This window comes from Pipra filicauda, unplaced genomic scaffold, assembly GCF_003945595.2.
Source record: "Pipra filicauda isolate LSUMZ 115617 unplaced genomic scaffold, ASM394559v2 scaffold532_size348037_pilon, whole genome shotgun sequence".
Lineage (NCBI taxonomy): Eukaryota > Metazoa > Chordata > Aves > Passeriformes > Pipridae > Pipra > Pipra filicauda.
This window is the reverse complement of record NW_024104679.1, coordinates 11,698-36,411: the sequence shown is the minus strand read 5'-3', so window position 1 is coordinate 36,411 and position 24,714 is coordinate 11,698. Positions and strand designations below refer to the sequence as shown.

Below are 24,714 nucleotides of genomic sequence, written 5' to 3'. Positions count from 1 at the left end.
CCAGGGAAGTGTACAAAATTCATTTCCTGAGGGTGCTGGCAGGAAGGTGGGGACAGAGACAGCAAGTAAAATCTGGGCAAGGAGGAGTGGGATCCCCTGACCCCTCCCGGTGGGAGCTGCCTGCTGAGCCCTGCACGGTCTCTGGCTGGAGGGATCCCTCCCTTCCCGCTGTTTTGCTTTGGGATCAGCTGATCTCGATGCTTCCAGGCCCAGCCCGTGGATTTGCAAGTCTGCTGGGCTTTGTGCCTGCAGGGCCACGGGGGGCTAGGCCAGATCCCCAGGAGGGATCCAATTATCCCTCCAGTTTGGCAGGAAGACCCTCAGGGAGAGCCCCTGACCCAGCCACGTGTCAGGGGGGTGGTCTCACTGTGGCGGGAGCAGATCCAGAGTCAGCAGGACCTTGCTACGGCTCAGCAGGCTGTGGATAAAAATGGTGTTACCACCGAGCCAAAACCTGGGAAATTCGGGGCCTTTCACTCCCAATATTTGTTCTTTGATGTTTCTGAGCCCCCCCCCCGCCCCGGACCCAGGAGTTCCCCAGGTGTGGGTGGGGGAGCTCCGAGGAGGATGGAACAGCTCCGAACTTTGAGCTCTGGAGCTCCGTGGCTTTGTCTGGGTGGGACAAAGGCTGATTGTTCTGCCCGGGGGAAGTTTGGCTCGGGAGGTGGGGAGAGAGGGAAAGGGACAGCGCTGGGAAAGACAAGGATTTACAGATTTACAGGTGTGCTGTCCTTGTGCTCCTCACTCTTCCCCACGTGCCCGCCCAGGGGTTGGGGATTCGCTGCAAAAGCGTCTGGTGGGGTCGGTATTTCGTTTTTTTTTTTTCTAACATTAAAAAAACCAAATGGAAACCTGGGAAGGGAGGGAATGAGCAGGAGACTCCGACTCCATAACGAAGGCAACGGATTTCCCTTTATCGCCCTTCCTGCACAGTGTGTGGGAAGCAAACACCGTCACCTGAACTTACTCACCGGGGTTTAGGGTAACGCATTTCTGGCCGGTGCATCATCAACTGTGAGTTTTCCCTTCTCAAACCTGTTTGGGCACCTTCCCCGCGCTATTTTCTCCTCCTTCCCTGCTCCAGTGAGTTCTTTTATCTAACCCATCCACTGCAAATAATCGCACTTAGCGTCTCGTTAGCTGAGCCCCTTGATTACAGTATTTGCTTTTCTTGTGCTCCATTGGAGAATTACCTGAGTCACAGGGTCCGGCCGGGCTTTGGGGATTGGAGAACTCCTGTTTACCATTCAGATGTTCTCAGAACTTGAGCTTGCATGAAAACTCTCCAAAAAAACCCCCATGGGCTGTTTACCACATCAAAGAGGTTCAGCCCCTTTCAAGCTCAGCTTGAAACTCAAACAAAGAATCTTTCATTAAGTTCAGAAATGCTGGGAGAATTCATGCAAAATTGTTATTTTTTATTTGTGGTTTTTTGGTTTTTTTTAATGTGACGGGGGGGGGACCTTCAAGTTTCCACCAAGACCAGGATTTGCAAGTATTAAAATGCATTTCCTGACCTTCCTCTTTGTAGCATTTCCAGTAGAAGCAGGAGATGGGAATGACAAGGAATCGGTCCCAGTGTAGTGGGTCTGAAAACGCAGGTTTATCCAAAGCCACGGTACTTATCACCTTGCAGGAGGAAAGAATATTTTCCCTCTGTTATCACACATGAATGTCACAAATCTGAACCCCTCCTGGAGAGGACAGAGGATGTGGATCCTCCCCAGCCCATCCAGCCCAACGTTTTGATGCTGCCTGTGCAACACCATCGCTGTGCTGCTCCTCAGGGACAGTCGAGGGTGCCCAGGGGTGGCTGGATATACCCAAATTAAAATCCTTCTCCCAGTGAACAGGTTTGAGAGTGGAAATGACCCAAGTTTGTTCATTTGAATGGGAAAGTTCAAATTCCCCTTCCCAACTGATCATCCAGAACATTTCATAACGTTTTGTTCTGAGTGACTTTGAATATCTGGTGTTTCTGTGTCGTGGGAGAGCTCAAAACTATTAATTTGGCTGTTTGTCATCCCCTCTGGGACCTGAGGGGTGTCACAGCCCTCCTGTTTCCCGGGGGCTGGCAAACCCTGGGCTCCAAAATGCTCTGTCTGGAGCTTCTGCAGGGCTTGGAGCCTTCCCACAGGAACTGTTGATTGCCTTAATCAGTGTCCCTTAATTAACAGCGATTGGAATTCATTTATATGGAGGGAAAATGTGGAGAGAGAGCCTTTAAGCTGAAGGACTGGATCTAGACTCTTTCTGCTCTCAGGCCAACACCAGGGCCCTCCTGGCAGCACAGAAGTCCCTGCTCATGGCAGAGGGTTGGAACGAGATGATCTGCAAGGTCCAACCCAAAGCATTCCATGGTTCTAGGGTGGCACAAGGGGCTGCAGTGGATGGGGCTGCTCCCACATCCCCTCCATCCCTGTTCTGGCAGTGTCCCCTTGGCCCTGAGCTGGGCAAACCTCAGAGAAGGGCTGGCCCAAAGACCTGCTCGTTCCCACACGACGTTCCCACCTGCCTCGGGGTTGGTTTGCTTTGTTTTGCCGAGTGGTTTGGGGAGGAAGTGCAGGGCCGGGGGGGGGATTTGCTGTCTGCACGTGAAACCTGGCCTGGCACGGGGTGCCTGCTGCATTTCCCTGGGAAGAACAGGCTCTCTGGCTGATTTTGGATGTGCTCAATGCCAGGAGGGCTCCACAAGCCCCAGCAAGCAGTGGGTGACTCACCCTGCCTTTGTCAGCCCTGGGAATGTGCTGCCTTGGATCAGGGGTGAGGTGATGAGTGAGAGCTTCACCATGGCTTGGGTGGGGTGGGCTGAATCCCACCATAAGCCAACTGGGGAAGCTCCCTGGGAGCTCTCCCACATCATGCTCTGCTCAGGACTTGCAGGGATGTGTAACCAGGGGGAGCTGGAAGGTTCAAGGACAAGCCCAGTGTCCTGTGGCCAGGAAACGGCTGGAAACAGGGGGATAAATTTGTCCAGGTCATCCTGGTGATGACATCCAAGTGCTTCCATCTTCCCAGAGTCAGGGAGAAGGTGTGCTGGGGTGGGGGCTGGATCCAGAAGGAGAAATGGTGGCACCTGCTCCTGGTTGGTGTCCAAATTCAGCGTTGATTTACGCACATGTAAACTCAGAAACACTTGAGTTTACATGGCATGTTTTGGCTGGGGCTGAAGTAGCTCCAAACTTCCTGACCTTGCAGGAGTGGAAACAGTATTAAATCATTTCATCTTTCCAAAAAAACCATCCAAATGGCTGTAGCAGCTCACACCAAGAGTCAGCCCAGCTCAGCCTCCAGCACTGGGGGCCTCCTTGGCCTGATGGAAAACCTCCAGCTGGCTTAGGTGGGTTTGGCAGCTCAGAAATCACGGGATCAGAATCTCCTGAAGGCTGTGTGTGAAGGTACAGCTCCCTTGGTTCCCCTTGGCCCCCCCTGCCACACCTTGAGCACAGCCCTCACGCCAGGGAGGGGACACACTGTCCCTGTGTCCCACCTGCCTTTGGGCTCCATTTGGTGCTGAGGTGGCACTTTGGAGTTCTGCAAAAGGGGAAACCAGTGTGGAGCTGCTCTAATGCCAACCTGGACCCCTCACCTAGACCTGCTCCATAAGGTGCTGCTCCATAAGGTCTGGAGAAGCTGTGGCTGGGCCAGCACTGGCTCCAGGCTCAGTTTGGTTATTTTTCAGTCCATTTATGGCTTTATTTCTGGAAAGGTTTCTCCTTGCTCTCTTCGACTGCTCCTCTTCCAGGCACTTGACCTTGGCGTTGGCTGAGGGTGTTTTTCCTGGTTTCCTTGGCCTTTGGGATCCCTGGCTGCGGTGGAATGATTCCCCTGATAACTAACCCAGGGAGATTGCCTCTGAGGGAGCCTTTATCAGCTGTTGGAGGGAAGGAATAGCAAACAGAGTCAGCAAGTCTGCTGGGAATGGTGCTGCCAGAGGCCAGGCAGCCTCCCAGCTGCCCACATCTGCCTGGATGGTGACTCTTGGCCTCAGGCAAATTCCTGGTTCCTCAGAGGTGATAATCACCTTGGGTAGTTCAAACACAAATGAAGGAGCACTGGAATAACCCTGTGGAGCTGCGTGGCTCTGCTCCTGGGCCATCCATGAGGTAAAAACCTGGAAAGAGGGGGATCTTTGTCCTCCTCCAGCAGCTGCTCTCGTAGGTGGGAAGGTGGTGGGGTGGACCACCTGTGGGAGGCTTCTCCATGGGCTCCAGGGAGAGCTTGCACAGAGATTTCCATGTCAATCCCCACTTTCCAGGGGCCAAAACAGGTGAATTTTGCCCACTGTGTGTGACAGAGACACCCCCAACACCCCTGGGGGCCAGCTGTGACCCCCTCTGTGTGCAGGGGATGAATTCTGCTCCCCAGCCCCCCTCCCTCCCAAAGGATTTCGGTTGTCCCCCTCTCCCCCTGCTCCTGGTGGGATTTTACAGCATCTTTACAACAAGCTGGGTGGGATGATGGTTTGGGACCCCCAGGCCTGGGCAGTGTGGGGGGCTCACTCTGCTTATCCATGGCCTGGCAGGGAATTGCTGCGGGAAACAGAGAAACGGTTGGACTGGGACATCCAATGGTTGGACTCTGTGACCTTAGAGAGGTCTTCTCCAACCCAAAGAATTCTGTGATTCTTTGAGGGCAGCACCTAATCCTGGAGTTTCTTCAAAGCCTTGTGAGACAGAGTGAGCAGAGGAGCCCATCTGGGCCCTTCCCCAGCCCAGCCACCTCCCCCAGGAGTGTGGCTCAGCTCTGTTGTTTCCAGCAGCCAAACGGTGGGTGCTTGAAAGGAAGAGTCCCGGGGCTTTCTTTGCTAATCCCGTTTTACAGAGAGTTCCAGAAGACCTGAGGAACAAACAGAAAAAAGAACGTCGATCGAGGTCGGTATCAAACCCAAATGATCAGAGAAACAAATATTTACACAGGTCAATATTTAACTAGGAGACAATAAATGCTGATATTGAACCAAATCTGTATATAAATACGGTCTATTTATAATGTGAGCCTGTAAAGGGGCACTGCCAGGTACTTGCCAGGGGGGTTGATTGATGATTATCCTGCCCATTGTTTGCTGATTCCCTTGGAGGCTGGAGTTTCATGCAGGTGCACGTATGAGAAAGGCTGTGCTGGGTAATCCCAGGGCTGGCACAACGGGCACAACTGTCTGTGCCTGGGCCCGAGGAGGGCCCCCCTTTGCCTCTGGATGGAGAATCCTGCCATTCCCCCATCCCTTGAACCCCCATGTCATGGAATCCTGGAATGGGTTGGGTTGGAAGGGATATTAAAGCCCGTCCAGTCCCACCCCCTGCAATGGGCAGAGACACCTTCCACTGTCCCAGGTTGCTCCAACCTGCCCCTGGACACTTCCAGGGATGGAGCAGCCACAGCTTCTCTGGGCAACCTGTGCCAGGGCCTCCCCACCCTCACAGGGAAGAATTCCTTCCCAATATGCAACTTAAACCTGTCCTACTCCAATTTAAAGCAATTCCCCCTTGTGCTGTCCCTCCATCCCTTGTCCCCAGTCCCTCTCCAACTCTCCTGGAGCCCCTTTAGACCCTGCAAGGGGCTCTCAGCTCTCCCTGGAGCCTTCTCTCCTCCAGGTGAACCCCCCCAGCTCTCCCAGCCTGGCTCCACAGCAGAGGGGCTCCAGCCCTGGAGCATCTCCGGGGCCTCCTCTGGATTTGCTCCAGCAGCTCCACATCCTTCTGTTGTTCCCCAGAGCTGGACACAGGGTTGTGCCGTTGGCTGCCCTGCAGGGACATTTTGCTGGCACCTCTGTCCCCAAAGCTCTTTGCACCAGTGACCAGCACAGCACCACTGCTGGGGGGTGGCTGGGAACCCAGCTGGGAAGGGGTCTCCTGTCTGGAAAATGGGATGGGGGCTTTGGCCAGGCAGGAATGAGCCCTGGGCTCGAGGCTGAGAGTCCCCCCTGAGGCCTCTCCCCCCCCCCAGCCCCTCCCTGTGGCAGCTTTACAAGCTCGTTGCCTGTTTAGCAAACATTGATTTCTCGCCTTGTTCTCTGCTGTGCTGACAACGCCTGATGTTTCTCTGACGGTTTGTTATTTATCAACTGCAGATTAGAAAGCGTTTAATCACGGGACAGACAGTCCCCCCTCGGCAGCCCCGCTGTGCTAACCATGCTCCTGGTTAATCCCCACCCTTGGCTTCAGCGGGGTTTTATCTCAGTCCTCCCCAGAAATGTTTGTCTTGGACTCTGCTTGTATCGATCCGTGTCCTGATAACACCTCACCTGGCTTTGACAACACCTGAAGGAGGGAGAGAGGGCTCCAGGGCTTGCAGGTCTCCAGGTTCCTGCAGGATTTATGGAAACTGGCAGAGAGGGAAGGTTTGTGTCCACACCCGTGAGCCACGGGAGAATCCACTCTGGGGAGCTGGGGTGTCATTGCATCTTCAGTGAGTGACTGGCCTGCAGGGCTGGGGGGTTCCACACCACACAGCCCTCCCAGAGCTGCTCCCAAGGTAATCTTGCCCTCCTGGGAATTTTGGTGGCCAGGTTGGGACGTGCCAGTGCTGAGCGTGACACGGTCCTGCTGCTCCAGTCACACAAACTGGTGTCCAGTGGCCTTACTGGGGTGGACAAAGTGCTTGTTTGTGTTTTCTTCTCGGTTTTATTTCGGTTTTCTTTTCTGTGGCAAGTTGAAGAGATGCTCCTTTGGGGTCAAAAACAGAGACTCTGATGTTTGAGGGGAAAATGTGCCCAGAGCTCAGTGCTTTGACTGTGTGAAAGACTGTTCCTGTTGGCTTTGCCTTCCTGGCCACACCAAGGGTGACTTCAAATGAAAGACAGTAGGGTTAGATGGGATATTGGGAAGGGATTTTTGGCTGTGAAGGTGGGCAGGCCCTGGCACAGGTTGCCCAGAGAAGCTGTGGCTGCCCCATCCCTGGGAGTGTCCAAGGCCTGATTGGAGCAACCTGGGACAGTGGAAGGTGTCCCTGCTATAGGAAGGTGATCCCATCTGGGTCAACTTCATCTGGTTCTTCATCTGGAAGGCCCTGAGGGCTTTCCCCATCGAGTCATGGTGGGCATCTTGTGCCCTGCTGATGAACTGAGTGCCCTGGGGGTGTGATAAGTTCAGTCCTTCATAAAAAAGTAAGGAAATGTTCATTCCCTGCCCGTGGCTGGAGGATAGGGAGGAAAGGATGGGCTGATCAGTCCAGGTCATTCCTGTTTTGTGTGAGCCCCCCAAAGAGGCTGGAGCTGTCCCAGGCAGGGATGCAGCCAGGACCTGCTTGGGATGGAAAAGGAGGCTGCAGAGCCCATGTCCATGGATCTGGGTGAGGATGCAGAGCCCCAGTGTCCATGGATCTGGGTGAGGATGCAGAGCCCCTGTGTCCATGGATCTGGGTGAGGATGCAGAGCCCATGTCCATGGATCTGGGTGAGGATGCAGAGCCCCAGTGTCCATGGATCTGGGTGAGGATGCAGAACCCCTGTGTCCATGAGGCTCCCTGCCCCTTTGCTCTCAGTCCTTCCTCTGTGTCTGCACTCTCCAAGGCCAGGCTGGACTGCAGACAGCTGCCAGAGCAGAGGGTTTGGTGGTCTCCTGGTGAGGTTGACCCCAGCAGGAGGATCCAGCTGCTGCAGGCTCAGGATTCCCTGTGAAGGAGCTTGGCTGAAGGATGCAGGTGCTTCTGAAGCTGGTTCTTCCAGCTGATGGGGGTGATGGGACACAGCTTTCAAGCCCAAACCTCAGGAGAGTTCATGTTTAAGCATCTCCTCGTGCTTCCATGGGCACATGGAGCCCAGCAGCTCTCCAGGGGTGGCAGTTCTCAGCATTCCCAGCCTGGCATCTCTCCTCTCAATGCCATGGGGCTCTGGAGTCTGTTGTGGCTCTGCAAGGAACATCCTCCATTTGGATGCAGCTCCCAGAATGTGGACACCTCAAAAATGAGTCCACTGAGTTGGTTTTGCTGGTTTTCTGTGGGACAGAGGGAAGGCTGTGCTGGTTTCGAGCCCTTGCTGGTCTCATGACCAGCCTGATGATGTGTGAGTGGCCCCAAACCGGGAGGGGAGAGGAGCTTTACCACCTGCTGGACTGGAGGAATGGGAGAGCAGATGGAACCAAGGGGTTGTGGAGAAGATGGACACACTGGAAGTGAGCAGGAGAAGGACGTGGAGGGAGAATGGGACACAGGCAGAACCCTCAGAAGGCTGATAAATACTGGTTTGGGATTTGGATAAAACTCTTCCCCCCTACTTGGTGCCGGAGGACTGTGGCCTGTTTGGAGCACTGACCTTGGGGAAAGGATCTGGGTCTGGGGGAGGGATTTGGGAAGAGTCCTTGGCCCTCTGTGAAAATCTGGGGGGAACTGAGGCAGGAGAGGAGAGGCTGTGTATGCACAACGTTTACTGTTGGCATACAGGGAATGCTAAAGCAGATGTAAATCCTGGCAAAGTCTTTCCACCTTGGAAAGAAGCACAGGAACGGGCCAGCTGAGGGCAAATGGCAGAGAAGGTCCCTGGGGAGGTGGGATTCCCTCAAGTCCTCTGTGTGTGGGAGCCTGGCAGCGGTGTGATGTGAGAACATCACCTTGCAGGGGCTGGGTTGAGTTCATGGAGCTGTCCCACTGCTGCTGTCCCAGCCCCTCGTAGGGGGTGCCCACCCTGGGGAGTGTTGGGGTTCATCACAGCCCCTGCTCTGCACCAAAAAACCCTCCTGCATGGCTTGGGGAGTGAGTGTTGGGGCTCAGCCCTTGCTGTCTGCTCCAGGGGCTTCCAGCCCATTCCCAGCACACAGCAGGAATGTTCCTGCCTGCCCAGCAGGGAACTGGGAGGACAGACTGGTTTCACTGGGCTGGATGTCTCCGAAGGTCATTGCTCTGTGTGCCTCAAAGTCTCCTCTGCAGAGCTCTGTGCTTCTCAGCTGGCTTTGCTTTCCCTGTGAGAAGCCAAAGAGGCTTCACTGTTCCTCCTTGGGCAAGTCCCAACCCATGGTGGGCAACCATCAACCTGTGGTGGGCAACCATCAGCTGCTTGCATGGGGTGTGGAGTGGGAGGAGACGGCGGGCACAGGGTGGGCAGGCTGAGGGGGCTGTGGGGGCTGTGGGGGGCAATGCCCTCCATGGCCAGGGGTGTCTGGGGGGGCCTGCAGGGGTGGACACCCCACTAACCCCGTGCTGTGTCCCACAGCTGCACCCCATGAGGATGGACCAGCGGATGCCACCACTCATTCTGGAGGTGAGTCACTTCCCTCATTCCTCCCCCTGCATCCTCCTGCTCCCCTTGGTGAGGGACCACTGACATCCCCTGGAGCTGGGACATCCCCCCACCCACCCAGATCCACTGTGAGGACAAGGTGGCACCTCCACTCCCTCCTTCTGCCCCCACCACCAGGCAGGGCACGTCCTCCAACTCTGCCAGTCCCCAGGCACCTGTGTGTCCTTCATGGCTCCAGTTAATCCCTGAACTGGATCCCAGGGGCTGTGACAGGAGCCCTGAGTGACAGCCTGAGGCACCTGAATTCAGGGGAATCCCACACAGGCATGTCTGCACTGGGTCACCCCTGCTGTGCCCACCCTGGGCCGAGGACTTCACGGACTCATGGAATTGTTTAATTTGGAGAAGCTCTCCAAGACCATCAGGTCCAGCAGTGCCAAGGCCACCACTGACCCATGTCCCCAGGTGCCACATCCACAGGGCTGTTAAATCCTTCCAGGGATGGATGGGGACTCCACCCTTCCCCTGGGCAGCTGTGCCAGGGCTGGACAGCCCTTTCCATGAAGGAATTTTTTCCTAATATCCAATCTAAGCTCACCCTGGCACAGCTGGAGGCCGTTCCCTCTCCTCCTGTCCCTTGTTCCTTGGGAGCAGAGCCCAACCCCCCCCTGGCTCCCCCCTCCTGTCAGGGGGTTGCAGAGCCAGAAGGTCCCCCCTGAGCCTCCTTTTCTCCAGGCTGAGCCTCCCCAGCTCCCTCAGCTGTTCCTGGTTTTGGATGGAGCTCTGCTTGGGAAGTGCTTTGGGGTCTGAAGTGCCACCCCCTTGCTGAGCAGTGCCAGGGGGTCTGTGGTTACCACGTGTTTCTGGGCCACAAACAAGAAGTGCCCGTTTCTCCCTGTTGGAAGGATGCTGGAACTCTGGGGCTCCTGGGGACACAGTGGAGCATCCCATGGGACAATTCCATTGTTGTCCAGGTCCTGCACACACACACACAGCAGGGGGGCTGCAGCCACAGGCAGTCCCCACTGGTGTCCTCCCATGTGGTGACACCCCACTGCTGCCCCTCAACACCCTCCTGGGAAGCCTGAAGGAAAGAAAGGGAATTGGGTTTTAGTGGAAAAATAGGGAGAAGACTGTGCTCTGCAGGTAGGGGGGTTGTGGGAGAAAGGGATGTTGGGTGACACCGAAGGGGGGGGCAGGCAGAGGGCAGGGGGTCTCCAGCTGAGGATGCACCTCTGGCATCTGAAATTAGGGCCCTCCATGGAACCAGTTAGTTTGGGAAGGACCTCTAAAATCCACACCTTTCCACCTTTATCCGCCTGCCTGGTCACCTGCCCCACTGGAGGAGTGGGGAGGAGACCTTCCCTTGGGAACTGGAGGTGAGAAAGTGAAATGCCAGAGATAAGAGAAGTGTGGAAGTAAAAGGCATCCAGCACCTTCCCTGCTGGAGTGGCCAGCGGGGCCCTTCACTGCTCAGGTATGTGTGGCATCCGGAGCCACTGCGACTGCCTGGAGCTGGCTCCCGAGGGAACCCGTGCCAGTCTGGGTGCCAGGAGCACCCAGGGCTCAACTCCACAGCTTTGGAGTGGTTCTCCCTAGGGCAGGAACCCAGGCTGGACACTGGGAGGAAATCAGGGCTTTGGAGCCCTCTGGGAGGAGGGAGGTGAAGGGTCTCGGAGTCCCTTCCCTGCCTCCCACTGATGCCTTTGGGAATAAAGGGAAGGCAGGGGCTGATCTCTGGTGACAGGACCCAGGAACGGCTGGAGCTGTGCCAGGGCAGGGTTGGGTTGGATCTCAGGGAAAGGTTCTTCCCCCAGAGGCTGGTTGGGCACTGCCCAGGCTCCCCAGGGCAGTGGGCACAGCCCCAAGGCTGCCAGAGCTCCATGAGGGTTTGGACAACGCTCTGAGGGACAGGGGGGATTGTTGGGGTGTCTGTGCAGGGCCAGGAGTTGGACTGGATGATCATGGTGGATCCCTTGCATCTCAGGATATTCCATGACTCTGTGAGTGGCTTTAGGTTCCTCCTGAGTGAGAGTTCCCTCTGGAGCACGTGAGGGGGTTGTTTGAGCTTCCTTTAACAAGGGACTTTTCAGGGCCTGATAAGCATGGACATGTTATGGTTGGACTTGATGATCTTAGAGGTCTTTTCCACCATAAGGATTCCATGATTCCATAGGATTCCCAGTGCAGTGGGCACACACCCCAGTCCCAGTCTGGTGTACTCTGTTCTGGGGCAGTGTAGCCCTTCCCAGCCTGGCTTCCCTGAGCTCCTGTCCCTGGAGAAGAGGCTGTATTTGTGGAGAGGAGGTGTATTTCTGGACAGGAGGCTGTATTTGTGGAGAGGAGGTGTATTTGTGGAGAAGAGGCTGTATTTGTGGAGAAGAGGCTGTATTTGTGGAGAAGAGGCTGTATTTCTGGAGAAGAGGCTGTATTTCTGGAGAAGAGGCTGTATTTCTGGAGAAGAGGCTGTATTAGTGGAGCAGAGGCTGTATTTGTGGAGCAGAGGCTGTATTTCTGGAGAAGAGGCTGTATTAGTGGAGCAGAGGCTGTATTTGTGGAGAAGAGGCTGTATTTCTGGAGAAGAGGCTGTATTAGTGGAGCAGAGGCTGTATTTGTGGAGCAGAGGCTGTATTTGTGGAGCAGAGGCTGTATTAGTGGAGCAGAGGCTGTATTTGTGGAGAGGAGGGTGTATTTCTGGAGAAGAGGCTGTATTTCTGGAGAAGAGGCTGTATTTCTGGAGAAGAGGCTGTATCAGTGGAGCAGAGGCTGTATTTGTGGAGCAGAGGCTGTATTTCTGGAGAAGAGGCTGTATCAGTGGAGCAGAGGCTGTATTTGTGCCCGTCCCTGTGCCTGGGGAGGTGCCAGCTCAGCCAAGCGCCGCCAGTTGTGCTCCCGGAGGGGCAAAGGCCCTTGGAATGAGCTGGATCCCAGGTGATACGTTTTGCTGGAAAGGACAAGGAAGTCTCTTGGCCCCCCTCCAGCTTTGTTATGAGCAGTGGAGTTGCAGCAGGGCTGACTTTGGCCCCTGGCACTCTGGTGACATAGTTCAGGGCTGTACAACCCTGGGCAGGGCGTGGGCTGAGATCAGCTCGTGCTCCTGGAGTGCACTGAGGGCTCTGCCAGGGAAACCTGGCGGCTCTGCCAGCTCCTCTACATATGAATGAGTCTCCGAGGGCTTTGCAAGGAGCTTGACACATGGATAACCACATAATTAAAGGCTGGAGCTTTGCAGAAGAGCATTAGAGCTGGTATCTGTAACCACAGAGAGCAGAACTTGAGTCATCCAACGCCAGGGGATGAATTTCCTAGAGGATTGCTCCATCAGGTTGCTGACTTATTGGGCCTGGATCCAGTGGGATGCCACAGCAGACAGGAACCAGGAGGGGAAGGAACCTGCTTGTCTGAGCCAGAAGTCCTGTTAGCTTGGAGGACCCAGGCTTGTAAAAACAGCTCTGTAAAACCAGGACTAAGCCAAAGGTGAAGTGAGGGCTGAGTCACTCTGCCAAGGTGAGGCAGTAAGAGTGTGCCTGGAGGTTTCCATCTTAGGCTCAGAGTGCACTGAACAACAACACTTAGATTTCTAGGCCCAAATTATTCTCAATTAATTAAAGATGCTGTCCTAGAATTTCTCAGGTAATTAAAGACACTGCCCCAGAATAAAACCCATCTCAGGCTGCTGAGTTTGAAGGAGACCAGAGCCAGCATGTCCAAGGTGCACTGCAAATCCAACATGCCCAAGGTGTGAGAGCATGGCTGGAGCAGAGCTTCTGCTTTCCTCCCATTCCTAGTGTCAGTCTCTCCTTTGTGTGCCCCAGGCTTTGTGCCCAAAGCTTGTCTCCCCTTTATCAGGCTGTATTCCTCCCCTAACTGCATCCTCTGTGTTACCAGTGGAGGTATGGAGGAGGGAAGTGGGGCAGAGGACAGTGATTCACTGCTGGGGCGTCTGGCTGAGTCAGAGACTGAGCTAAATCAGCTCAGCCTGTGGCTCCTGGGCCATTCCTGACGCTCTCCCCCTTTCCTGCTGGCTCAAATCCCTGTTGGGCATTGCCCCCACAACCAGAGGGGACCTCTCTTCCCAAGTTCCTCTTCCCAGGTTCCTCTTCCCAAGTTCTCCTGTCCGTGTTTTTTCGCCCCAGGCACGCTCTGAGATGGACAAGTACCTTTCCAGCGAGGTGCCCCCCATCCCGATGCTGCCGGACAAGAAGTACCGTCGGGAGAGCGCCTCGGTGGTGGACGAGTTCTTCTCCACGGAGAAGCCCAGCTCCACCCCCTACAGCGTCAACATCAACGTCATCCTGCCGGACACGACCCACCTGCGCACGGGGCTCTACCGGCCCCCCAAACCCATGGCACCCTTCCCACAGATCAAAACCGAGCCCGGCACCGGCTTCGCCCAGCCCTGCTCGTCGGCGCCCGGCCCCACGCAGACCCTGCCCGACTTCACCAGCGTGTTCAGCATGCCCCAGTCGGTGGCGGTCAACAACATCTTCATCAAGCAGGAGATGCCCTCGGAGGTCCCCTTGTCTGCCCCCCCCCAGCCGTCCCAGCTCTACCAGCTGCCCCTGGGCGGCGGCAGCGCCGACGTCCCCGCCCTGACGTCCTCGGGCAGCACCACCACGGCCGTCAGCTGCCTCGGGGGGGTCACCATGGCCACGGGCAGCACCATGGCCAGCGTGGGCCACAGGCCCGTCCCGCCGGCGGGGCCGCTGAAGCAGTACCCACACGTGTCCCAGGGACAGGGCAGCTTCAACATCTCCGGGCAGTTCTACCCTGCCCCGGGGGTCACCCTGCCCCCCTCGCCCCCCAACTCGCAGCCGGGCAGCCCAGAGAACCAGCCCGAGCTCATCAACACCATCTCCCCCCCGCCGTCCTACGAGGCCACTTTTGGACTGAAACTGGTCCAGTCATCCCAGGTGCCCCCGGTCCCCAATGGCGTCGGGACCCTCTCCCAGGGGCACATTGTCATGCAGCCCCCCAAGTACAACCGACGCAACAACCCTGAGCTGGAGAAGAGGAGGATCCACCACTGTGACTACCCAGGTGTGTGCAGGGCTTGGCTTCGGGGGGGTCTCTTGGCACCCTGAGGATGGTTGGGGGCTGCCTTGGGCCTCTTTTTTAATCTCAAATCCTCTTATCTGCGTGATGGAGGGAGCTGTGGAGTCCAGCGGAGAGCCCTGGGGAAGTGGGAGGGAATAGAAGAGGTTGATCCCACCTGCACTGTCTGGTGCCTGTTGTCTCCCTTTCCCTCTCCCCTTCATGCTCTGGCAAAAGCAAGCCCGGCTCTGAGGGGCAGAGAGGTCCTGCAAAGCACAGGGATGCTCCTGGAAAGCTGCTCCTCAGCTGCCTGTTTTGCTCTGGTCTTGAATAACCCCACGTGGAATCACCTCTGCAGGTGAAAGCACGCTGCCTTTCTCACTGACTCTTCCTTTCCTGCTCTCTCATAGAGGGTGGAAAACCAGGAAGTAATTTCCACAAGCAGCCTTGATGGTCTCTCTCTGTAGCCCCAATTCTTCCAAACAGGCAATGAAGTTGAGGGTCTTCATGTCATGTCCTTCCATGGCTTCGTGTCCTGCATCACGGTGGTGTGAAAGGGCATTTCAGTGGAATCATGGAATGGTTTGGATTGGAAGGACCTTAAAGATCACTCAGTTCCACCCCTGCCATGGGCAGGGACACTTTCACTATCCCAGGTTGCTCCAACCTGGCCTTGGACACTTCCAGGGATGGGGCAGCCACGGCTTCTCTGGGCAACCTGTGCCAGAGCCTCCTCACCCTCATTGTATGAAACTTGTCCAGCCCAGAGCTGAAGGTGTTCCCTGTGCCTTCCCACTCCGTGAGGTGTCCATCTAATGATGGACATCTGTGGTGCCTTGGCAGGTGGAGACCTTGCCGAGTTCCCTGGACCCACAGCTGCAAACTCACATTCACTCATTCCTTCCTTCATTCCCCATCCCTGGAAGTATTCAAGGCCAGGCTGGAGCAACCAGGTGTCCCTGCCTATGGCAGGGGGTGGAAGGTCCCTCCTGCCACAAACAGTTCTGGGATTCCGTGACACACAGGAGGGAAGCAAATCCCAAGTGAGAGATCCCAGCTGAGAGCAGAGTGAGGGCTTGAAAATCCCCACTCCCAGGGCAGGGACACACACCTCCCACTTCCTGGGCTGATCTCCAGCTGCTGACCAGTAGTGGATTAGCAAACAGTTTTCCCAAGGGGGTGTTTGAACCGAGGAGAGTCATTTCCTACCTGCCTCCTGGGAGATTTATGTGCTCTTTCTGTGGTGTAGGAGCGTCTGGAGCAAGGCAGCTCAGAGGCTTTGCCTAGTCCAGGTCCTGTCTCCAGGATCTTACCCCTTCCCACCCTCTGGCAACCTGCAGAGCAGGGATTTTCTGAGCCAGCAGCTGCCCCCATGTTCTTGGGGTTGACAGCATGTGCTGCTTTTTACCTTCCACCTGAAGGCTGTAAGTGGAGCACTGCTCTGGGACAGACTCCTTGCTCTTGTCTCGCTGCTCTGAGGAAGAGTCTCCTCCTGTAAGATGAAGTACCAAGGCAAAACTCACCTGTTTTCAGCAGGATTTTGGTCTGTGGTGCAAAAAAACCCCTCAGCAACCTGTGCTGAACAAACACTGGGTGTCTGAGGGGTGTGTACGTGCAGAGACAGAGCTGGGCTCTGGCTCAGCCTTCACTCTGAGGTTCAGCTGGAGGTGAGACCAGTCAGGACTTCTGGCAGGGGCAGCAGCTCTCACTGCCATGGGCTGTGTGAGGCAGGGAAGGGACACGGGGAGAATTCACACCTGGAACTGCAGGAATGGGGGAGATGTATTTGCAAAGCCCCATCCAGCACCTTCTAGGCCCTAAAGGGGCCCCAAGAGACTTGGAGAGGGATTTGGACAAAGGCCTGGAGGGACACGACAGGGGGAATGGCTTCAAACTGCCGGAGTTAGATGGAATGCTGGGGAGGAATTCTGGGCTGGGAGGGTGGGGAGGCCCTGGCACAGGTTGCCCAGAGAAGCTGTGGCTGCCCCATCCCTGGAAATATCCAAGGCCAGGTTGGAACAATCTGGGCTAGTGGAAGGTGTCCCTGCCCATGGCAGGGGATGGGACAGGATGGGCTTTAAGGTCCTTTCCAATCCAAACCAGTCTGTGATTCCACGATTTCTCTTCCAAGTGTGAGGCTTCAGAGCACCAGCAGCAGAACTGAAGTGGGTCACCAACCCTTGTCCCCCCCCAGCCAGGAGGGATAAGGTCTCCCACCACCTGAGCAGGATGGGACCAAGGGCTGAGCTGGGGCAAGAGGCTTCTTTAGGCTGGGTGGAAACGCTGGAATGGAAAATGGGACCATTATGCAGGTCATAAAAATTCAAATTCATATTTTAGTCTGCTTGTCAAAACACAAAGCAGCAGGGCCAGGAAGGCAGCAGGAGGGGCTCTCCTGAGCCCTCTCTGACTGAAAAGAGGAACTGAGGACTCGTTTTGACACACCTGCTGTTGAAACTTCTGCCCGGATCACAGTGTTTCGGTCAGACCCTTTCTTTGACTAAACTGTCCTTGCAGAGCTTCTGCAAACACTTCCCACTGGCTTTATTCTGGATCCTGGAAGGCAAGTAGTGGCTCCACACTGTACCTGATGTTTCCTGCTGCCTGGGACATTTTTACCACGTCTGCTGGGGCTGGGACTGTTACAAAATACACCTTCCCTCCAGCCTTGCAAAGTGATATCAGTTATGTCTGGAATCCAGAGAGACAAAGGGCAGCACAAAGCCAGCAGCTAATGGGGGTGAATTGAGTGTTTTTATCCTGCCTGGAAGATCTGGTGGAGGAAGGGGAGGTTTGAATGTTTGTGCCTGATTCTTCCCCCCCTAATTCCCAGCACAATGGCCAGGGGTGTCAGGATTGTGTCCAAAGATGATGTAAAGGCCTGTCTGTCTGGGAGAACAAATGCTCTTTAGTTCCTGCTGAACCCAAGTAGTACAGCCAGGCTTATTTGCATTACCCAGCTCTGTCCCTCACCTCAAATATCAGAGACTGTTTGAGCAAGGGCCCCTTTCTCATGAGGAAATTGTGGGGTTTTTTTCCTGTTCTTGCAGGTTGCTCCAAAGTTTATACCAAGAGCTCCCACCTGAAGGCACATCAGAGGACTCACACAGGTAAGAGCAGCACAGCACCAGGAAATGCTGCCTGTGCTCCTTCCCTGTCCTGTTAATGGTGCTGAGAATGTCACTGAGCTGTTTCATCTGGTCAGGATAAGGAGCACAGGCAGGTCTGCTGCTGTTAATGCTGAGAAAACTCCAGGGGTTGTGCTGGTTTATAGTGGATTTTATAGGACACACACTGCTGTGGGTGCTTGCTTGCCTTCTGCTGGGATGGTCTGGAATTTAGGAGAACTCTGGGAGGCTCTCGAGTCAATGGTTTGGAAGAGATGCCTCCTAAACCCCCCAAAAAGAAGGCAAGGTTAGATGGGATGTTGGGAAGAGGGTGGGGAGGCCCTGGCACAGGTTTCCCTGAGAAGCTGTGGCTGCCCCATCCCTGGAAGTGCCCAAGGCCAGGTTGGACAGGGCTTGGAGCAGCTTGGACTAGTGGAAGGTGTCCCTGCCCATGGCAGGGGGTGGGACTGGATGAGCTTTAAGGTCCCTTCCAACCCAACCCAGTCTGGGATTCTGGGATCCTCTGTCACTCTGAGCTCTTCCTTTGAGATCTGCCAGATCCTCCCCAGATCTGATCCTGCTTCTCCCACAGAAGGATTGTGTGAAGGCCTGTGTTGCCTGCACAGGACCTCTGAGGAGACAAGGGCTGTCTCTTTTTTGTCAGCACCCCTGTGACTCCCAAGGAAGGGAGGGGACCCCTCGTGTCTCCCTGTTTACACTGACCACTCGTGTCCCCTCAGCAGCTGCCAGTGGTGCATCACTCCCAACCCACCTCCAGAAGGGCTCCAAATCCATGCACAGAAGGGCTGTGCCCTCCTTCCCAGGGCAGGGGTGCCCTCGCTGGTGCAAACAGAGTGCCCAGCCCAGAGCAGCTCCCACCACAGCCAGCTCCCCTCGGTGCCACTTGTGCATTCAAGCCCAGGTCCCCTCATTAAGGCATTTATTATACCTGAAACTTTATCAGATCCCCTGGTAGTCCAGGAACCATCAGTGCCCTCATAAATCTCTTTTATAGAAGGGCTGATCTTTACTGAAAGCAATTAAGCTGGCCCAGAGTTCACTTTTCTTTTTTTATGAACAACGACCAAACCCCATCCCGTGGCTGGGAATCGCTTCCTGCTCTTGGCTCCCTTCCCTTCTCCCCTTATCAGCCCCTTGAACACTCCAGCAAAGAATTTTTCTTTGTGTGTGTGAGGTACAATATTTTTTTGGCAGGATCTGGGTAGGAGTGGGCTGGAGACCAGCACAGAAAGGAACAGGAAGGATGTTGTCCCTGCTCCCAAAGCTGGGTGGTGACAGGCCTTTGTCACAGGGCTCTGCTTTAAAATGAAAACTCTCTTTCCCCCTTCACTTCAGAGCTCCATGACCCACCTGAGTCAGGCAGTATAAAGAGGTGTCCAGGAAAACCTGGGTGGCTTTTAAATCCAATCAAATGTGGTGGTTTTTCCAGGTTTCCCAGTAACTGGGTTGGAAAGCCTCGTGTGTTTGCCTCCTTCCACTTCACTTACTCAAAGAGGGAAGGGCATAGAGGTGAGGGAGGGTGTGATCTGAGTAGTGAAGAGAACTTTTGGTGGTGTGGAGCGAGTAAAAAGAAGGGAATCCAATCCAGGGCCAGACACAGGCAGGCTCGGGGTTTCTGCATCCAATATTTTAAGCCTCATGTTTTGCTTTTGAGGCTTTCACCTCACTGGAGCTGCAATGGCAGGACCCATCCCAACTCCTGCCCGATGCCACCTCAGCTCCATCCCCTGAAGGGTTAATCATGTCCTTCCTCCCCATTCCCTGCCTGGGCTGAGAAGTACCTGATCTCTGAGATCTTTCCTTGTGGTTTTGCTGTGGGCTGGGCCGTGTCCCTCTCCTGGAGACACCATTCATTTCCTGGGAGCCATTGTGAGATTAAATATCTAACCCGTGGCTGCTCCCCCGCCTCCCCCGGGGCCGGGAATGCCCGTTCGGGCCCTTTGTTTGAGCCTGCCCTGCCGTGCTGTCCTGGGAGATGGAGCCAGCTCCTGGGACAATGGTTTCCATCCTGGAGATCAACCTGGTATTGTTTACAACCGAAGGGCCTCGGTGTGGCTGACCCAGCCAGGTGACCTGCTGGGGACAATGTCTGGGCTGCACTGGGTGGGCGAATCCCGCCTTTGTCTTGGCACGCTGAGGCACCCCCAGATCCCATAAAACACCCGGCCAACTGCTGGTAAGCCCTCTGCAGAACCTGTATTTCCCTGAGCCATAAAAAATACACCTCCCTCCTCCCCGTGGTGCAGCCTCCAGGGGTTTTTTGAGGAGCAGGATGTGGTCCTGGCAACCTGTCTCCTCCAGGTTTCACGGCTGCGGGCAAGGCCCTGGAGATCTTGCTGTGGCCCAGTGTTTTCACTTTCCTGCCCAAACGTGGCTTCCCCTCCCCTGGAAGTTCTCAAGGCCAGCTTGGAATGAGCCTGGAGCAATGTGGCCTAGCGGAAGGTGCCCCTGCCCCTTTATTACCCCTGGAAGTGCTCAAGGCCAGCTTGGAATGAGCCTGGTCTAGTGGAAGGTGCCCCTGACCCTTCTTCACCCCTGGAAGTGTTCCAGACTGGCTTGGAAGGTGCCCGTGCCCCTTCCCCAGCCCTGGAAGTGTTCAAGACTGGCTTGGAAGGTGCCCGTGCCCCTTCCCCAGCCCTGGAAGTGTTCAAGACTGGCTTGGAAGGTGCCCGTGCCCCTTCCCCAGCCCTGGAAGTGCTCAAGATCGGTTTGGAATGAGCCTGGTCTAGTGGAAGGTGTCCCTGCCGCTTCCCCAGCCCTGGAAGTGCTCAAGGCCAGCCTGGTCTAGTGGAAGGTGCCCCTGACCCTTCTTCACCCCTGGAAGTGTTCAAGGCCAGCTTGAAAGGAGCCTGGAGCACTGTGGTGTAGTGGAAGGTGCTCCTGCTCCTTCCCCAGCCCTGGCAGTGCTCCAGGCTGGTTTGGAAGGTGTCCTGTCTATTGGAAGGTGCTCCTGCCTCTTTCCCAGCCCTGGAGGTGCTCCAGGCCAGCTTGGAAGGAGCCTGGAGCTTCCACTGTGGTCTAGTGGAAGGTGCTCCTGCCCCTTGCCCAGCCCTGGAAGTGCCCAAAGCCGGTTTGGAAGGCGCCTCATCCAGCGGAAGGTGCCCCTGCCCGCGGGACACGGGACGAGCTGTGAGGTGCCTTCCGACCCGATCCACGGCACGATCCCCCGGCTGTGCCAGGCCCAGGGGCTGCGGGGAAGGCAGAGCCGCTGCGTGGGGAGCGTGTGAGAGCGGGGCACACATGCCTGTGCACGCCGGGCGCGGGCGTACGTGCGCTGGGCCGCGACGCCGCGCGCGGCAATTGGCCGCTGCGACGGTAAATATTTGAGGTCGGGAAAGTCAGCACATTCCCTGAACTCTGCCTGCTTGTTCAGGCTGTTAAGAGCGAGGGCTAATATTTGAGAGCGCCACACCCTTGCGTGGAGAGGGCTGCAGCCAGGGTTCAAGCTCCACAACCCGGGCACGCAGGCGGTTGGAAGCGGCCACTGGCTTTTCCAGCCCAGTTCCCAGCTGGCCGAGGAGTTGCGTGATTTAATGGGTTTCAGTTGGGGAAAATAGGTGTGTGAGGGAGGGAGGGAGGGAGGGAGGAGGGCAGAGGCATTACATCACCCCGAGGAAAACACAATGTGTTGTGTACAGAGCTGCTCCCCGGGTGAACTTCGAGGCAGAGAGACACTGAGGGGCTGGAGCGTGTCCAGGGAAGGGAATGGAGCACAAGGAGAACTTCTGAGGGAGCTGCGGGGGAGCTCAGCCTCCCCCGCATCAAACTCCATTTATCTTGACCCACAAAGGGTTTTTTTCTAGCTTATTTTCTCCCTCCCCCTGCTGCTGAGCACTGGAGCAGCTTGGTGGGCACCTGGTGGCCAGCCAAGGTCACCCCCCACACCTCATGTCACCTGTAAACGGGCGTTTGGGAGAGGAAGACGGAGTGTTCCCCGGGGGAAAAGGAAAAATTTTAATTCCTCACCCATTTTGGTGCCAGCAAACGTTGGCAGTGGATGGGACACTCTTCTGATCTCCGTTTTGGTGAGACAGGAGCCCTCAAGTTGCCAGAAGCAGCTGGGCAACATTCTCAGATCATGGAACCAAGGAGTGGTGTGGGTTGGGAGGGGTCTTTGGAGGTCAGCTAGGACTTTAGGGACACCTTCCACTAGGCCAGGTTGCTCCAAGACCTGTCTTTGAACAATTCCAGGCATGGGACAGCCACCATCCCTGGGTGGTGGTCTCAAAAAAAGGTCAGTGCTGTAATTCCTGTCTTCCTTCTCATGCTCCCCACCACCTGTATGGGCAGCACCACCTTCCTTAGGAATTCCTGACTTTTCATTTGAAAAAAAAAAATCCCAACAAACTCAAAAGTTTTTTTTAAAGCCAGAAATGCTCCAAAATCCAACAGGAAAATCCCCCCCACCTGTATGAGCAGCGACACCTTCCTTAGGAATTCCTGACTTTTCATTTAAAAAAAAACCCAAACCAACAACAAACTCCAAAGTTTGGGGTTTTTTTAAGCCAGAAATGCTCCAAAATCCAACAGGAAAATCCCTCCTGCCTGTATGAGCAGCAACACCTTTCTTAGGAACTCTTGACTTTTTATTTAAAAAACCCAACAAACTCAGAAGTTGTTTTTTTTTTTTTTAAGCCAGAAACGTTCCAAAATCTGACAGGAAAATCCTCCCCACCTATATAAGCAGCACCACCTTCCTTAGGAATTCCTGACTTTTCATTTGAAAAAAAAAATCCCAACAAACTCAAAAGTTTTTTTTTAAAGCCAGAAATGCTCCAAAATCCAACAGGAAAATCCCTCCCACCTGTATGAGCAGCGACACCTTTCTTAGGAACTGCTGACTTTTTATTTAAAAAACCCAACAAACTCAGAAATTTGGTTTTTTTTTTTAAGCCAGAAACGCTCCAAAATGCAACAGGAACACGGGCAGCCCTAGAAAACAAGCCTAGAAAGCAAAGTGGGACATGAAAACAAGCCTGAAAAGCAAAGTGGGAGCAGGGTGAAGAGGGGCAAGACGTGGCTGCTGCAGCTCAGCAGTCCACGATGCCCGCGGTGACTCCGGGCGAGCCCTGGCAGTGCCAGGGTGCCCTCGTTGGTCCTCCTGAGGAAGTTGGGCGTCTCCCAGGGGACGGGGTGGGTTTCTGGGAGGCTGTGCCCGTGACCTGTGGCTGTCCCCCGCAGGTGAGAAGCCCTACAAGTGCACCTGGGAGGGCTGTGACTGGCGCTTCGCCCGCTCCGACGAGCTCACCCGGCACTATCGGAAGCACACGGGGGCCAAGCCCTTCAAGTGCCTCGCCTGCGGCCGCTGCTTCTCCCGCTCCGACCACCTGGCCCTGCACATGAAGAGGCACCAGAACTAGGAGTTGCCTCCTTCCCACACTTCTCCAAGAGCAGCTGGAACTCTTTCCTCCTCCGAGGGGCCTCCCCTCGTGCTGTACATAGGAACAAACCCACGCTGTGATCAACTGGCAGGGCAGGGATGGCGGGTGAACCCCCTGCCAGGCCTGTCCCCGACTCTTTCTGGTTTTAAAAGAAATTAAAACCCCAACTGGCTCGTTTACAATGAGTTCTAATTACAGACTGATCTCCTGACGAGGCTCCCGGTGCCACTGGGCTGACAGACCTTGGATTCCAAAGGGCTTTCTTCCGGCAAACCTGCTATTTATTTGTCACTCAGGAGCAACTGTCCTTCCTGCCTCAAGTTCTTGGGGATGGTTTTTTTACCCCTTCCAGGGTGGTGCCTTTGGTGAGGCCCAGGAGGGATGTGACGGGTCAGCAGCTTGGACCCTCTTGGACTGCCCCATGGCATGGCCATGGATGTGACACCTTCTGCCATGGTGTGACCATGGATGTGACACCTCGCCCCATGGTGTGACCATGGATGTGGCACCTTGTCCCATGAAGTGACCGTGGATGGGACACCTTGTCCCATGGTGTGACCCCCTTGTCTCATGGTGTGACCATGGATGTGGCACCTTGTCCCATGAAGTGACCGTGGATGGGACACCTTGCCCCTTGGCATGGCCATGGATGTGACACTTTGCCCCATGGTGTGACACCTTGCCCCTTGGCATGGCCATGGATGTGACACTTTGCCCCATGGTGTGACCATGAAGGTGGCACCTCTGTTGTGTGAGAACAGGAGCACATGCCCAGGGCTGTTTGAGTTGACAATCCCAGTCTCTGTGGGGGCATAAGAGGAGAAGACCTATGACATACTCACCTGACGTGCCTTCAAGCAAGGGACAGCACAAAAGCAGGTGACAGAAGCCCCACCTGTGTCCTGTTGAGCCCAGCTGTGGTTTCCTGGCAGCAGCTCAGCTCAGCAAACACCTGCCCTGCCTGGCGAGGTTTTTCGGTTGTGTCCTTAGCATTTCTGCTTCCAAGATGAATTTTGACTTCAGGTGTCTCTGGGAGGACCGGCATGGGTTTGAAGCCACCCAAAAAGCCACTGATGAAGGTCTGGTTTCCCAGAAGACACCGGTGGTGCCTTTCTCCAGAAGACGCACACAAGGACTCTGTGGTCGCCGATCACACCAGGTCTGTGCTGTTGCCATTTCATCACCTTCAGATGAGGGGAAAAAAAATAGAAAAAAAGCATCTTTGAAACAAATTCCAATAAATCCTCCTGTTCAGATTGTAATCACATTTACCTACCTCACAAGTTCATGACCTCGGGCTCCGTGAGCACCTTCCCCCCTTGCTGTGGGGTGCCACGACACGTGGGGCACATCACCCGCTCTCCAAAGCCTACCAGGGGTTAAATTTGGGCAGGACAAGAGCCAGGCCCTGCCAGTTCCAACAGCAGCTGTGTGGGTCATAAATAAATCAAGAACAAATAATGGGCCTGGTGTGTCCAACTGAATATTGATTTTCCTCACACCCTCCTCCTCTTTTATTTCTCCTCGAACAAATTTCGGTGCCCCGTGGCCTGATGTGTGTCTGCAGTGTGGGATGAGAGGCCACGCTGAACTGGGGCATCTTTGAGTGGTGGGAATGTGGAGGCCACTCCTCTCTGCTGGTGTCAAACTGCATGGGAGCCACAGCCCATCCTTGGGGTCCTGCTCGTGCTTTTCCTTGGATAAATAAAGCCGAGGGGCACCTGTGGCAGGAGAGGAGGGCAGGGAGGATCTGGGGGGTCCGTGGTGTGGTGTAGGCTTTGGGGTGGGTGATGTGCCCACGGCTGATGGCCCAGCGCTGCCGTGAGCCCTTGGGGTGGCTCTTTGGCTCTCAGGCAGGGTGGGAATGTCAGGCCATGGAATTGCTGGAGGTGGCTTAGGTGGCTTTTCCAATGGTGCATGGGAAGGGCTTTCCAGCCCTCAGCACCAGGGCTGGAGGGTCTGACATCAGCAACCTCTTGACACCGAGCTCAAGTGAAGGT

At 55.4% G+C, this 24,714-nt stretch overlaps 1 protein-coding gene across 1 annotated transcript in view; it reads left to right on the top strand.

Moving 5' to 3' along the window:
* LOC113985228 (Krueppel-like factor 5) overlaps positions 1 to 23,976 on the top strand; it is a 28,959-nt gene extending 4,983 nt beyond the window's left edge. The window contains exons 2-5 of the mRNA XM_027715856.2: positions 9,145 to 9,192; positions 13,308 to 14,211; positions 17,256 to 17,315; positions 22,515 to 23,976. Coding sequence (XP_027571657.2) covers positions 9,145 to 9,192; positions 13,308 to 14,211; positions 17,256 to 17,315; positions 22,515 to 22,693 — 1,191 coding nt within the window. The 3' untranslated portion in view covers positions 22,694 to 23,976. The remainder of the gene's footprint in view (positions 1 to 9,144; positions 9,193 to 13,307; positions 14,212 to 17,255; positions 17,316 to 22,514) is intronic.
* Positions 23,977 to 24,714: the final 738 nt, after the last annotated feature.